At 41.1% G+C, this 13,426-nt stretch overlaps 1 protein-coding gene across 2 annotated transcripts in view; it reads left to right on the forward strand.

The window, feature by feature from the left end:
• The window catches only part of ABTB3 (ankyrin repeat and BTB domain containing 3), a 293,163-nt gene that overhangs the window by 227,090 nt on the left and 52,647 nt on the right, over window positions 1-13,426 (forward strand). For both annotated transcript variants that reach the window (XM_075123440.1, XM_048832361.2), the window contains exon 5: window positions 9,907-10,072. In XM_075123440.1, the coding sequence (XP_074979541.1) occupies window positions 9,907-10,072 (166 nt within the window). The remainder of the gene's footprint in view (window positions 1-9,906; window positions 10,073-13,426) is intronic.

The following is a 13,426-nucleotide window of genomic DNA, read 5'->3' on the forward strand; positions in this document are numbered from 1 at the left end:
AAATATTGCCACTGGTTTTACTGTTGTACTATACATTGGGCAGGGGGAGCTCTTTGGAGGGACAAAATAAGATATTTTTCTATCTGATTAGGAACAGTTCCCCTTAAATAGGGGTAGTTTGTTTATATGTCTCTCTCCTTGAGTGTCCTTGTTCTTCCTACAAATTTTGACTAATCCTTTAACACCAGCGGTGGCTCCTGCAATAATTAGGCACAAAAATGCCAACCCAGTATGTGGCTGCAAACAAACTCTGTGACAAAATCCAGCAGTCCCTTGGTGCAGATTATGCCAGAAGATGAAGGGAATGTGAATACTTAAAAGGCAGCATGCAGGTTTCCTGATGTGAATCTCAACCTATTTTGCCTACTTGATATCTGAGGCCAATAATACTAAGGAATTATTTAAGTCTAGGCCTTTTTCAGTGTGGGGCCAGAACACACTTTGATTTTACTTGATGTAATATTTCATATACTTGAGTTCTGCAATGAAATAGTTGTTACAATACAGACAACAAATTGTACAGTATTATAGTGGTTATGAGGGGTTTGAATTAATTATTCTTATTAGAGATGAGCCAGAAACAAACTCCTGCCCATAAACTTGGGGATTATTCAAAATCAGAAGCCTTATCCAAATTTTACAAATGGCTGCTGCCTTTATAAAGAGGCTAGAATATTAAAAGTACCGTAATTTGACATTTGAATCTGGATCCAAATTTTGTAGTTTCAGCACATCTTTAATAGGTTTGTCAGTATCTGTAACCCATTTATCCTCATTGTCTCCTTGACAAGAATGACATGTATATTGACATATATCCGGAATGTTTTTATTTCATTGTTTAATATGGATCCTGATTAAAATAATTTAAAAGATTTTTATTTTCAAATTTAAAAAAGAGACCCCTCCTCCACCTTTGGCAATAATTAAACTTAGTCTTCACAAAGTGGTTGTAATTGGACTAATTTTGCCATTCCTGTTAGTGAAAACACTATAGTTTCTGGATAGCATTTAGATTGTGCTCTCCTTACCGTTATCAATATAATATTTCCACTCAGAAAACACCTGAGAAAAGGAATGGTCACAAAGTTAAATCATGTTAATTATTAGTATTATTTCTTTTGTGATAGCATCTATGAACCCCAGTCATGGACCGGGCCCCCAGTGAGCTAGGTGCTGTACAAACAGAGAACAAGAAAGATGGTTTTTGCCCCAAAGAGGATAAACTTTCCAAATGAACCATTATAATGAATTAAAATATTAAGATGCAAATAATTGTGGAATCTACCACAACTTTACTAAGTTATAGTCAAGCAAACAACATCTACAGACTCATTACCTTCTTTTTGCATTTTAGACAAAGGGCATGGTGAGCAGTCTCAAAGAGCCAAAACACCCAGATAACTTAATTGATGGAGAAGGGTTTGAGGCTTACGTCTCAGTTTGGGCAGTAAGGTTTTAGGTGCTCAGATATCATGATGATGATCATGGGGGGGAGAAAAAGCCTAGATAGAAGTTTCTGGCCTTAGTTACATCGATGCAACATTATTGACTTCAATTGACAGCAACATAATGTTCTGCTCTCCATTTCTTACAAATCAGTTGTTGCTTGAAAAAAAATTACATATATAAAGTGAGAACATATTTAGAATACGTTTTCAATGGGTTTTTTACATTTCCAAAGCATTACAAAGTTTAAAAAGTTGACCACAACAGCCCACAACTAACTGTGATGATGAACCCAAAACCAAGTAATTAAAAAACCTCTACAATATAAAGTAACATAAGCTGTACCTAACACTGTTAAAATAGAAGCACCTTGCCCATGCGTTATCCATTAACCCAAACTTATTCAGACAACAAATAACTTATTTTTAGAGAGACAGCCAAGCTCTCTCTAAATCACACACTCCAAGTAAATATGAAAACAATTTTCGAGTCTTAGCTGCCAATATTAAATCTGACAGTTATGCTTTCATAATATGTGTAACCTTTCTGCCAGGTGGAGCCAGCAGCAACCAGGGCCGGGTTTAATATCTAGGAGTTCCTTTTCAACAATACAACACAGAACTGAGTCAAGCCCCCACCCAGTAACCTGGGAAAATTACACACCACCCTGGGCGCTTCTGAGAGGCAATACTTACCCACTCTCAAGCACAGAGTCTGTGTAGAAAAGGAACTTTTAATGAAAGGGGAGAAGTCACCCAACATTACTTAGGGAAAATGCCACAAGCAGGATTCATAAACAAAACTGTGAGCAGGACACCCACCCCAGAGTGCGTGGGGCAGTGCCTTCCACCTCATGTTCTTGAGTTCTACAACCAAAAGTTCCTTTACAGTGCCCCCCTCTGCTCCCTCACCATACCCCACTCGCTGTGGTTGTCCTTGGTCAGAGAGGACCCAGGGTTCAGAGGCGCATCTGTGTGAGTTCACCTCCCACCCGGGGAAGAAGACACCTGGCTTGCTCCATCATCTGAGCACTTGCTCTGGCCTGACCGCCCCGCCAGCCGCTGTTCCTCGCTGCCTGGCCGCCCCGCCAGCCGCTCCCGCCAGCCGACTGCTCACCACTTTTGCCAGCCATTCCCCACCGGCTGCCCATCAGTCACCTTCTGCTGCCACCTGTCTCTCTGCTGTGACCTCTGTAAGTCAGTCTCTTGGTGATTTTTTTAGCTCTCAGCAGGCAGGGCAGAAACAGTGCCACACCACAAGTGATTTCAGCTCTTATTGAGTACTTAAAGTAAAAAAAGGCTCCTAATGAAGCCTATTTAGCTCTACCTTTGAATAGCTGGGAGGAACAAGTTAAACCAGACTGGGGACCATTAGGGAGAATCAACACATCCTGTCTGGGACACCTGTCCCCACCCCTTTTAATTTCACAGCAGTCTGGCATTTGAGCCCCAGCCTTAGCGAGTTCCTTTCAACTGAGCGTGACCCTTTAATCAGGACAGGCTCAGCACAGTTCTTCTCCCCTTTACTCATGCAATAAAGATAACAACATTTCACTACCCCTGCATTCGGATTTAAAATTTTTATTAAAGCTAATGTTAAAATTATATAATACACAGGTTAATGAAAGAGTATCTGTACATCTGGGTGTAGTGCTTAGATTACATTAGTGCAAAAGTACAAAATCTGGTTTAAACATCAAAAAGTACATATAGTACATAATCTGCAATAACTCACATTTAGGTGAATAAATTTAACGATACAGTTAAGATATTAGAATCAGATTAGTCGGGTACATTACTCATGAAAAGTTATACAGAGAGTTGGTTGTAGAAAGTAAATATAGGAATGGGTGAGCATTTGGGATAGGTTGTCCCTTAGTAGATATAAACCATCAGAGAAGTATTTCAGTTACTTTCCGATTTCGCTTCTCATCGGCACTCGAGCTCATTTTAGTGTTTTGTAACCCAACACCAGCCAAAGTTGATCACTTTTGAGCAACACAGCTCCTGTCTGCTGGATACCTTCCCAGAGTACGTGTGTTCATATAAATAAAGTTTGCTCCTGAAGTCTTGGCCCCCTCCCAGCTAGCTGTCAGAGGAGAACTCTTCAGACCCTGCTTATATCTGAATTTGGAAAAAACAGACAAGAGAAAGAATTTACCCTGCAAATAAGGGCACATTATACAGACAGACTGTTAGCTTTTGAACCCTTTCAGAAGTTTGAATAGTCCAGAGGATGACAAACTACCATGATGACAAAAAAAAAAAAAACCCTTGGCAGTGGCCACTTGCAAGTAATTAATGTTACCATGGTACTTGCAATACAAAGCCACAACAATGTTAATTACTTGGAATGACAACATTGTAATGATTTTGATGGTGACCACTGTAGAAGAAATATCTGTGAAGAATTAAAAAGGGATTTGGAGAGAAATATGTCATAGTGCATTTAAGTTGAATAATATAGTCTCTGGAGCTTTTAAAATACAAGGTTTCACCTGCTCCTAATTTTCTCCTTCTTTACAGTGGCCATTGTTTGTTTGACCCAAGAGAGGGAAAGGAAGTGTTGGAACATGTTGATTCAGTGCAATTTAGAGCACAAATAAGAGGAAGTTCATATCCTAGAATATCAGGGTTGGAAGGGACCTCAGGAGGTCATCTAGTCCAACCCCCTGCTCAAAGCAGGACCAATCTCCAATTTTTGCCCCAGATCCCTAAATTGCCCCCTCAAGAATTGAACTCAGAACCCTGGGTTTAGCAGGCCAATGCTCAAACCACTGAGCTATTCCTGTTGAGCAAGAGGGCATTGATCAATATGTGTAAATTTGTGGAAAATCTGGTGCTAGGTGTGAACGTAGATTGGGGGCTCCAAGCAGCCTGGACATCCTTTGAGGCTGCTGACCCATAGAAAATTGGTGATTACCACCGCTTACACTATAGGTATGGAGGTGGCATTTTATTCAGAGGGAGTAGTCTTTGTCATTAGGCAGCCTCCTGAGCCTGCTTCCTTCCAAGGACTAGACTCTTAGAATTTGTCTGACGTAGTTGTTGTACAAGAAGTGATGTCCTAACACACGTGACCAGTCCTTCCCTGACTAGCCAGTATTCAGCCAGCCAAGGAAGAAATTCTAAAGGTGTCATGTGGGCTGCAGAATTGCAACCATTACAGAGCTATCAGCAAGGGAAACGAGAAGTAATCTGCTGGTCAGCCAAAGATTCCCAGCTCCTCCCAAATCCACAGTGCCACTGTAAAACAGCAGTCAGGCTTTTACATCGTGGCTGGTGACTTAAGGCAAGAGACCCCCACACCCTCGTTTTCATTCATGAGTGGTGGCATGGGAGATCCACCAACCCTCAGACAAATGAAAGGATTTTCGTTTAATTAAAAGAAAAATCATAGGAACTTGTCACTTCTCCATGCTAGAACAACACAGGGAGGTTACTCCATCCCTGAGCCTGCTCCCATGGTCTCGACAGCCCCAGAAGCAGATGGGCAGGAACAAAAGGCAGCTGTGGATTTGTTTGGAGGTGGCTGGTTCGTTGCAACAGACTGACCTTGCCTTACAGTAGGATGTCCTGCCAAACAGCTAACATCTGTGTCCTGTGCAGTTTGCAAGGCTATAAATACTTCTGGGGGGAAGAGCCATAAATTGACCATGCAGTTGGGCTGTTTGGTCCTGTTTGCATTGGCATTTCAGTCACACTTAGGGAAAGACTTCTATTTCTATGAACACACAATTTCACATGTCATTACCCTTAAAAGCACTCTTGAAAATATAACCCTATATGTTTAGCTCTCTTAACCATTCCTTGTAAGTCGTATTTTTCAAGATTTTTAGTATTTTAGCCATTCTTTCCTGACCTCTCCGAATCATCACTATATTTCCTGTAGCAGTGTGCAAACCTTGTGTAGTATGCCATGTACAGGCTCACTTACCTCCTTAATTTTACGTTCTCTTCTATTTGGTTCCTATGCTGTGTCCATTACTGTAGTGTCTTTCTCTGTTAAACTTCTGTTTATATAACATAATATTGACCTCAATCCTGCTGCGTTTATTCATATGAATAGTCCCACTGATTTCAATGGGACTATACAGCTACTTGTATGAGTGAGAACTGCAAGATTGGGCTCAATACTGTGTTTGCTTGGGGTTTGTTTTGTTTGCTTTTGTTCGTGTAGTGTTTTAGGGGATTTCTGGTAAAATATTACACTTCCCTTTCCATTTTCCATCTACTAGACCATCCATATGTCATTTTTTTTTGGCAGTATTACCAATGTTCTCCTATTCTGTACTTGTGTTTCCTGATTTTTGCTCTGTCTCTAAGACTACTTTGTATTTATAATAATTGAATTTCATTTTTTTTCAACCTACTCATCACTCTCACTTTTCAAGATCTTGTTACATTTTCTCCTCGGAAGCATTTACCCTTCCCCACATCCTGCTTTTTAAAAAATCACTCCCCAATTTGACCATTTATCTACTCTTTCCTCCAGGCCATGAGTCAAAATATTAAATACTGTCTGTGGGATTCTAGCAGATATTTCTCTCTGCTACAGCAGCTGGAACCAGAATCCCCACTAGCCATGGATGCAGCAATGCACTAGTGATGGATCCTCTGTAGGATACCACAAGGCATTGAACCATCAATAATCACACTGAGCTTGTTTTTTTCTAATCAGTTTTGTGCTCACCTTATGGTAGTTCTGCCAGTTCCCATTTCTCCAGTTTTCCTTCAGGAATATTTTGTCACTATGTCTCAGGAAAAAATAAGTGTTTAGATTTGGGCAACAGCCCCAAGCAAAGAATGGTGTTTAATGTGCACCACCCAGGAGTAGCCCCCCCAGAGTCAATATGACTCAGACACACACCTCAGAGTCACTATTGTTGTTGTTGTTTGTTTATTTTATTATTTATTCTATTCTTTTATTTATATTACTGTAGTACCAAAGAGCCCTAGTCACGGACAGAGACCCCATTCTTTCCTGGCTGCCTCCTTGTTATAGAGCAGTGAGAATTTGCCAATGGCCTATATCAAGAGTAAATTATGACCTCCACCCTTCTGCTGGGTCCGTCTATATCAAGAGTAAATTATGACCTCCACCCTTGTGCTGGGTCCGGTGCACTGGCCAGCTGTTAGAGAGATGGACCACAGGTTTCAATCTCCTATTCTGGGGAGGAATAACTAACTCCTACACCCCCAAACTCCAGGACTTGTAACCCACATAGGGATGTAAGAGAAGTTTGTGCTCCTCCTTATTGCCTTGTGTGAGTGTATAGTGCAATTCATACCTAATCCTTTTATGAAGAAGCCCATTTAGTAATACTTTGCATGCACCAAACTAAGTTGACTTCAGTGGAGCTGTGCCTGCGTATACCAGCATTGAATTTAGCCTGTTGTATATTTAGTTTGCCTATTATATGCATATATGTGTAAATGGTGAAGAAATAGTTTAATGTAAGCAGTAATTCCTGGTGGCAGATGCTTTTGCAGGTTTAAGATATTTTCTAAATCTTTCTGTGGCTGTTTGTCAGCCATTTGGACCATATTCTGTTAGGCCTGAAAAATCTGGAAATGTTCAGCTAAAATTTAGAAGTTCACAATCTCCTACAAATATGTTGAACACCCAGTCTCCCATAGTATCTTTATAATAAATATTATATTATGTTTATGTTTATATTGCACATGCAATCACTCGCATTTTATGCTATGATGTTATGAGTCGGGCCCTACCAAATTCACGGCCATGGAAAAACACATCACAGACCATGAAATCTGGTCTCCCCCCATGAAATCTGGTCTTCTGTGTGCTTTTACCCTATACGATACAGATTTCACGGGGGAGACCAGCGTTTCTCAAATTGGAGGTCCTGACCCAAAAGGGAGTTGCAAGGGGGTCACAAGGTTATTTTAGGGGGGTCGCGGTATTGCCATCCCTACTTTTGCGTTGCCTTCAGAGCTGGACAGTCAGAGAGCGGCGGCTGTTGGCCAGGTGTCTAGCTTTGAAGGCAGCACCCCACCACCAGCAGCGCAGAACTAAGGGTGGCAATCCCATACCATGCCACCCTTCCTTCTGCGCTGCTGCCTTCAGAGCTGGGTGGCCGAGATGGTGACTGCAGATTGAGGGCCCAGTTCTGCAGGCAGCAGCACAGAAGTAAGGGCGGCAATACCACACCGTGCCATCCTTACTTCTGCGCTGCTGCTGGCGGCGGCGCTGCCTTCAGAGCTGGGCTCCCGGCCAGCAGCCGCCGCTCTCCAGCTGCCGGGCTCTGAAGGCAGCGCCGCCGCCAGCAGCAGCGCAGAAATAAGAGTAGCAGCACCGCAACCCCCCCTACAATGACCTTGTGATCACCCCACAACTCCTTTTTGGGTCAGGACCTCTCCAATTACAACACCGTGAAATTTCAGATTTAAATAGCTGAAATCATGAAATTTACGATTTTTAAAATCCTATGACCGTGAAATTGGACTGTTAATTTGGTAGGGCCCTTGTTATGAGTAACAAATGCAGCTGTAGTTTGTGCCAAACATGTGGCATACCGTGTGAACTAGTAAAGCAGCGATTGCTCCCAGAGATCTCAGTGTCGTTGACCTGAATCCTGCATGTTTGTGCTTTTTAAAATTGGCTCAAACTATTGTGCAAAGACAGTTTTATTATGGATTTGCTTTTTAACCTGTGTTGTAAGCATATTATTCCAGGAGAATCTGTTATTGCCATTACTTGCTATTTTCTGTGATTGTGTGCTCTGCAGTAATCTTAAGTAATCTTACAAATTCATTGTTGTGATAAAGTTTCATCCTTGTGCCATTGAGTAATGATGGAACTGTCGAGTGCTTATTGTGTCTGCATCAATTTTTTAGTTCTATGTAGATGTCCTAAAATCGGGGGGGTTATGGGGCTTTCTCTTTGTACATACTGTAATGAGTAAATCTCTTTGTAATGTTCTCTAGTGTGTTTTACTGTTGTACAGTTTCAAACAGCACTACTTTAAAATACATTAGGGAACCTTTGGTGTGCCCCAGCAGGGTCTACACAGACCAATTAATGAGCAACCCGTGAGTGTGCTTTAGAAATCACATCCCCACAATCTGCATTACTGCTGTGTAGATGAGCCCTTAGATACAAGTAACAATTTCTGTTGTTTTTGGTGTTTTTTTTTGTAAAAACACTGATTTAATTTTTTGTGGGGGAAGGTGGCTGGGTGTTGGTGTTTATCCGTTAAAACCTAAAATCAAAAACCTTAATCATATATTATGTAGAAGTATACATTCTCTATTTTATTATTCTATATTCTGTACAATGAAAATTGTTATATAGGTACCAAAGATTTATCACTTTATTTTGATATTTATTAAGTAATTTATTAGAATAAAAATACTCCTAGATCTACATTTGGCATTTTCCCTTTTGATCCTTATTTAGACTCTTCATTCCCAATTACTCCATTCCTTCCTGACTTGCTGTTAGTGGAAGGCTTTAGAACTCAAGTGGTGCTGTCCCTTACAACTATAGAGCAGAGTATAGGCCAAAGAGTGCTGAGAAATTGGACTCCACACCCCACCGCTTCCCAAACATGTATCAACGTCAAAGAAAAATACATCTTTTCCTTAAAAAGATAAGGCTGAGTTGTGTAAGAATCAGATATGAAATGCCTGTCTTCTCTGGATTTGCAGCTTCAAATCCTGACTGGATACACCCAGCCCTTCATCCTTCTGAGGTAGATACATTGAGCTCCCCACAGTTTGCTGCTTGAGGATCTTTTGAATAAGACCATAAAAACTGATGTCTTAACTACTCAGTGTGAACGCTGAAGATTCCATGGCACTGCTTGTAAGGGTGGGAAGTTTGTCCTGGTTGCCTGGCCAAAATTGCTGTCGTCCTCTTCTGGTGTGCAGTGTGCTGAACACTGATTGTCCTCAAGCTGCCACCTTCTGCCCCGGAAGGAGTTATCTTTTAGCAGAGCTGAATTCATATCATTTGTGAAGCCTTTGGAATGATACTTTATTATTTTTGTTTAAGCATCTATGATTAAAGTCCATCTCCACCCAGGGCCAGACCCAAAGCCCCTTGAAGTCGATGGGAATTTTGCAGGGGTCACAAGGTTTGGACTGTTCCCCGGGTGAGGAGAACTAATGTGCAGTTAGAACAATATACATGGTTTCTCATAACGCACGTAAGTAGGAGAAAATAGAAAAGATGGACTAAAAGCTACCTTTCAACTGACTTAAAGTAAACAACATGAACAATAAAAGCCATTAACTTGCATTAGCATTTCACATTCAGCACTTCAGTGCTGCAGCTGGTTCAAAGGAATATCAAGAGGGCAAAAGAGGGTGACAGTGTGAGAGTGGTGGGCGGGGGACCTGCGTCATTCAAAGGTAAAGTGAAACAGTGATGCCATAAATGATGGTGTCTGTCCTCTGATTGTTCTCTGATGTAGCTATTTCTCACAATTCACAGAATCGACGACTGCTTCTGTGCTTCTCGAAAACTGGATGCAGTAGCCACAGAAGCTAAATTCAAGCAGGATCTGGGATTCCGAATGCTGAACTGCGGCCGAACGGATCTAGTTAAACAGGCCATATCTTTGCTGGGGCCAGATGGAATTAACAGCATGAGTGAACAGGTACAAAATTTAACTTTAAAAGCCAGGAGTTGTGACTATTTATTAAAGAAAACAACCTTCCAACACTCTAACTTTATAAACAGATGGCTCTTAACTTAATCCTTTTTCTCTGTTACTTACTGTTACTAAGACTCCATCAGGTGTACATTCAGGCTAAACTTGGGCCCGTAGGAATTATGGATTCTTTTCTTTAGTGTTGAGGCAGATATAGCACATGAGTTAGCTTAAACTTTTAAAGTTACATTGATTCAGGAGAAATCATCAAAAGGTCATAGGAGTGCCTGGAGTCGATCTGAATACATAGTTGACCCTGGCTTGTGAACAATAGTGCCAATTAGGATGCTGGTTTTTGTGATGTGGACATCTTTCCAATACAAACTGGTCTGAGGTTCACAATGCATTTCACATAGACCACCAAACCCCCGTCAAGTGAATGTTAATAATGTTCACTTGCATATTGAAATAGGCCCCAATTTGAACTGGTGATCTGGAGACAGAAATCTCCATATTTCATTACTGTTTAGTCATCTTATCTTTTAGGTGGTGACTTACAGATAACGTGGGAAATACTAAGGATTACTACAACAAAAGGGAAGTCTCTGTAAAGTGTACAGATTTATCCAAAAGTAAATTTACCTCCATGACTGCCCATCAGTGGAAACTTTGGACTGTGAAGCTCATGAGATTGTTCCCAATTCTCAAGCAGGAAATATTGACACTTTAGCAGCCATGGACAGTGCTTCATCCTTTTGAAGTAGAGTTCCATGTAGTTTACTGTGAATGGATCTTTATTGTAAGACCTTAATAATTGAGGTTCCCATCTGCTCTACAAAAATATTAAAGATCCTGGTGTCCTTAGCCAAAAGTTCCCATTTTGCTTCCAGTTATGCAGTACACTGTTTGGCAGGGGGCAGCCAGCTTCCACCCCAGAGATGGTTGCATTTGACCAGTGCTGTATGTATATAATATAAAAGAAGGCAGAGAGGAGATATGATTGCTCTCTATAAATATATCAGAGGGATAAATACCATGGAGAAGAATTATTTAAGCTCAGTACCAATGTGGACACAAGAACAAATGGATATAAACTGGCCATCAGGAAGTTTAGACTTTAAATTAGATGAAGGTTTCTAACCATCAGAGGAGTGAAGTTCTGGAACAGCCTTCCAAGGGAAGCAGTGGGGGCAAAGGACATATCTGGCTTCAAGACAAAGCTTGATAAATTTATGGAGGAGATAGCCTAATTTTGGCAATTAATTGATCTTCGACTGCTAGCAGTAGATATGCCCAATGGCCTGTGATAGGATGTTAGATGGGGTGGGATCTGAGTTACTACAGAGAATTCTTTCCTGGGTGTCTGGCTGGTGAGTCTTGCCCACATGCTCAGGGTTTAGCTGATTGCCATACTTTGGGTTGGGCAGGAGTTTTCCCCCAGGGCAGATTGGAAGAGGCCCTGCGGTTTTTTTGCCTTCCTCTGTAGCGTGGGGCATGGGTCACTTGCTGGAGGATTCTCTGCATCTTGAAGTCTTTACACCACTATTTGAGGACTTCAGTAGCTCAGACATAAGTTAGAGGTTTGTTACAGGAGTTGGTGGGTAAGATTCCATGGCCTGCGTTGTGCAGGAGGTCAGACTAGACGATCATAATGGCCCCTTCTGACCTTAAAGTCTATGATTGTTAAATGCTTTGGGATGAAAGGCTCTACAGAAACGAAAATATTACAATCAAAGACCTGTAAGGCTAGAAGGGACCTCAAGAGATTATCTAGTCCATCACCCCACACTTAGTCAGGATTAGGTATCGCTAGAAGATCCCGGATGGGTGACGGTTCTAATAGCTTTAGTTTGATAGAACACTGACCTATAACATTAATTAGTTAACGTTGATAAAGTGCTTTGTAAGTGTGAAGTACTCGGTAAGTACTAACTATTACTGTTGTTTTTATAGCATGGAGTTCATTCCATGGTTAATATGTTATAGTACTTTTAAATGATTATTCTTTTAAATAATTCTACACCTTGAAACTTTTCATAGAAAAATTGCTGTGCTCCAAGGATTCAGTCCTGCAAAGTGCTGCTCCATATGGCCTGATCCATCAAAGCACTTGATCATCTGCTTAATTTTAAAGTGATGCTTATGTGACATTTGACTTAAATGTGTGAGTCAGTGCTTTGCCAGACCAAGCCAAGTGAGTCTGCGTCTTGCAGGACTGAGCCGCCAGTGACTTGAATATTGAAAGAACAACTTTTTCATGTTGCCAAAAAAGACAAATTCCCTGTGTGCCAATTGCATGTGTTATTTATTATTTGTTGAGCACTAATTATGTGCTCATTAAAAATATATCTCCCACATATGAAGTGAGAGGTCTCATGCAGTGACACAGAGCAAGCCTGAGCTACAGAGCAAACCTCCAGGAAGGGCATATGTAAAAACAGCAGTGAGAAGAACTGCAGAACGGGGCTGATCAGAATCTCAAATTAACTTTTAGGCCCCCATCCTGCAATGTGTAGGGTGAAATCTTGCCCCCATTTTAATCAGTGGCAAAACTCCAGTTGGCTTCAATGGGTCCAGATTTCACTTGTAGTGTGCAGACTGCTGTGCTGAGACAGAGCCCGATTCAAGTCAGTAGTGTGGTGGAGCAGTCTGCACATGTGCTGTGTCTTGCAGGATCAAGTCCACATTTGTTTTGTTAATCCTTTTCTGTCAAATTTTAACTTTAATTTGATTTGCTCCTTGTGTTAAGTATTTATTCTTTTAAATTATGTTTTTTAACTTATGTTCTAAAAATTATCCCCAGTTATCAAAATTCAACGCTCGCATACAGTTTTTGTGAGACATAGGGACTGATCCTATGCAGCTTCTTATTGGCCTGACCATAGGCCCCTGATGTCCAAGGGGACTTTTACTGTTGGCTGCAATAGGAGCAAGATCAAGTCCTATTTGAGTGTGATCTGTACTCACCCAAGTATTCTCGTTGACTTTAGTGCAGCTGTCAGACAGAATCAGGATTATTCACATGAGTAATGGGATCATGACCCCCATTTCTACAGTTATTAATAATATATATATTTAAAAGCACATCTTTCTCAACAGCAAATCAAGGACTTGATCCTGCTAAGTGCGCACTGATTACAGTGGTCATTGCAGATGCTCATCACCTCACAGCATCGGGCCCAACATTTTATTTTTATTTTTACTAAAAGACACCTGCCCCAAAACACAACAAACCTCAGCCTGGAAAAAGAGGCTTTTTCCTCTCAAGGAAAACGTGAAATACGTTTAATTCAGCAAAAATGCTGGAGCTCAGTTCTTGCTAGAGAGAACAGTGCAGTGGCTCAGCTTCTGCCCATTCTG

This window comes from Caretta caretta, chromosome 1 (genome assembly GCF_965140235.1).
Source record: "Caretta caretta isolate rCarCar2 chromosome 1, rCarCar1.hap1, whole genome shotgun sequence".
NCBI lineage: Eukaryota > Metazoa > Chordata > Testudines > Cheloniidae > Caretta > Caretta caretta.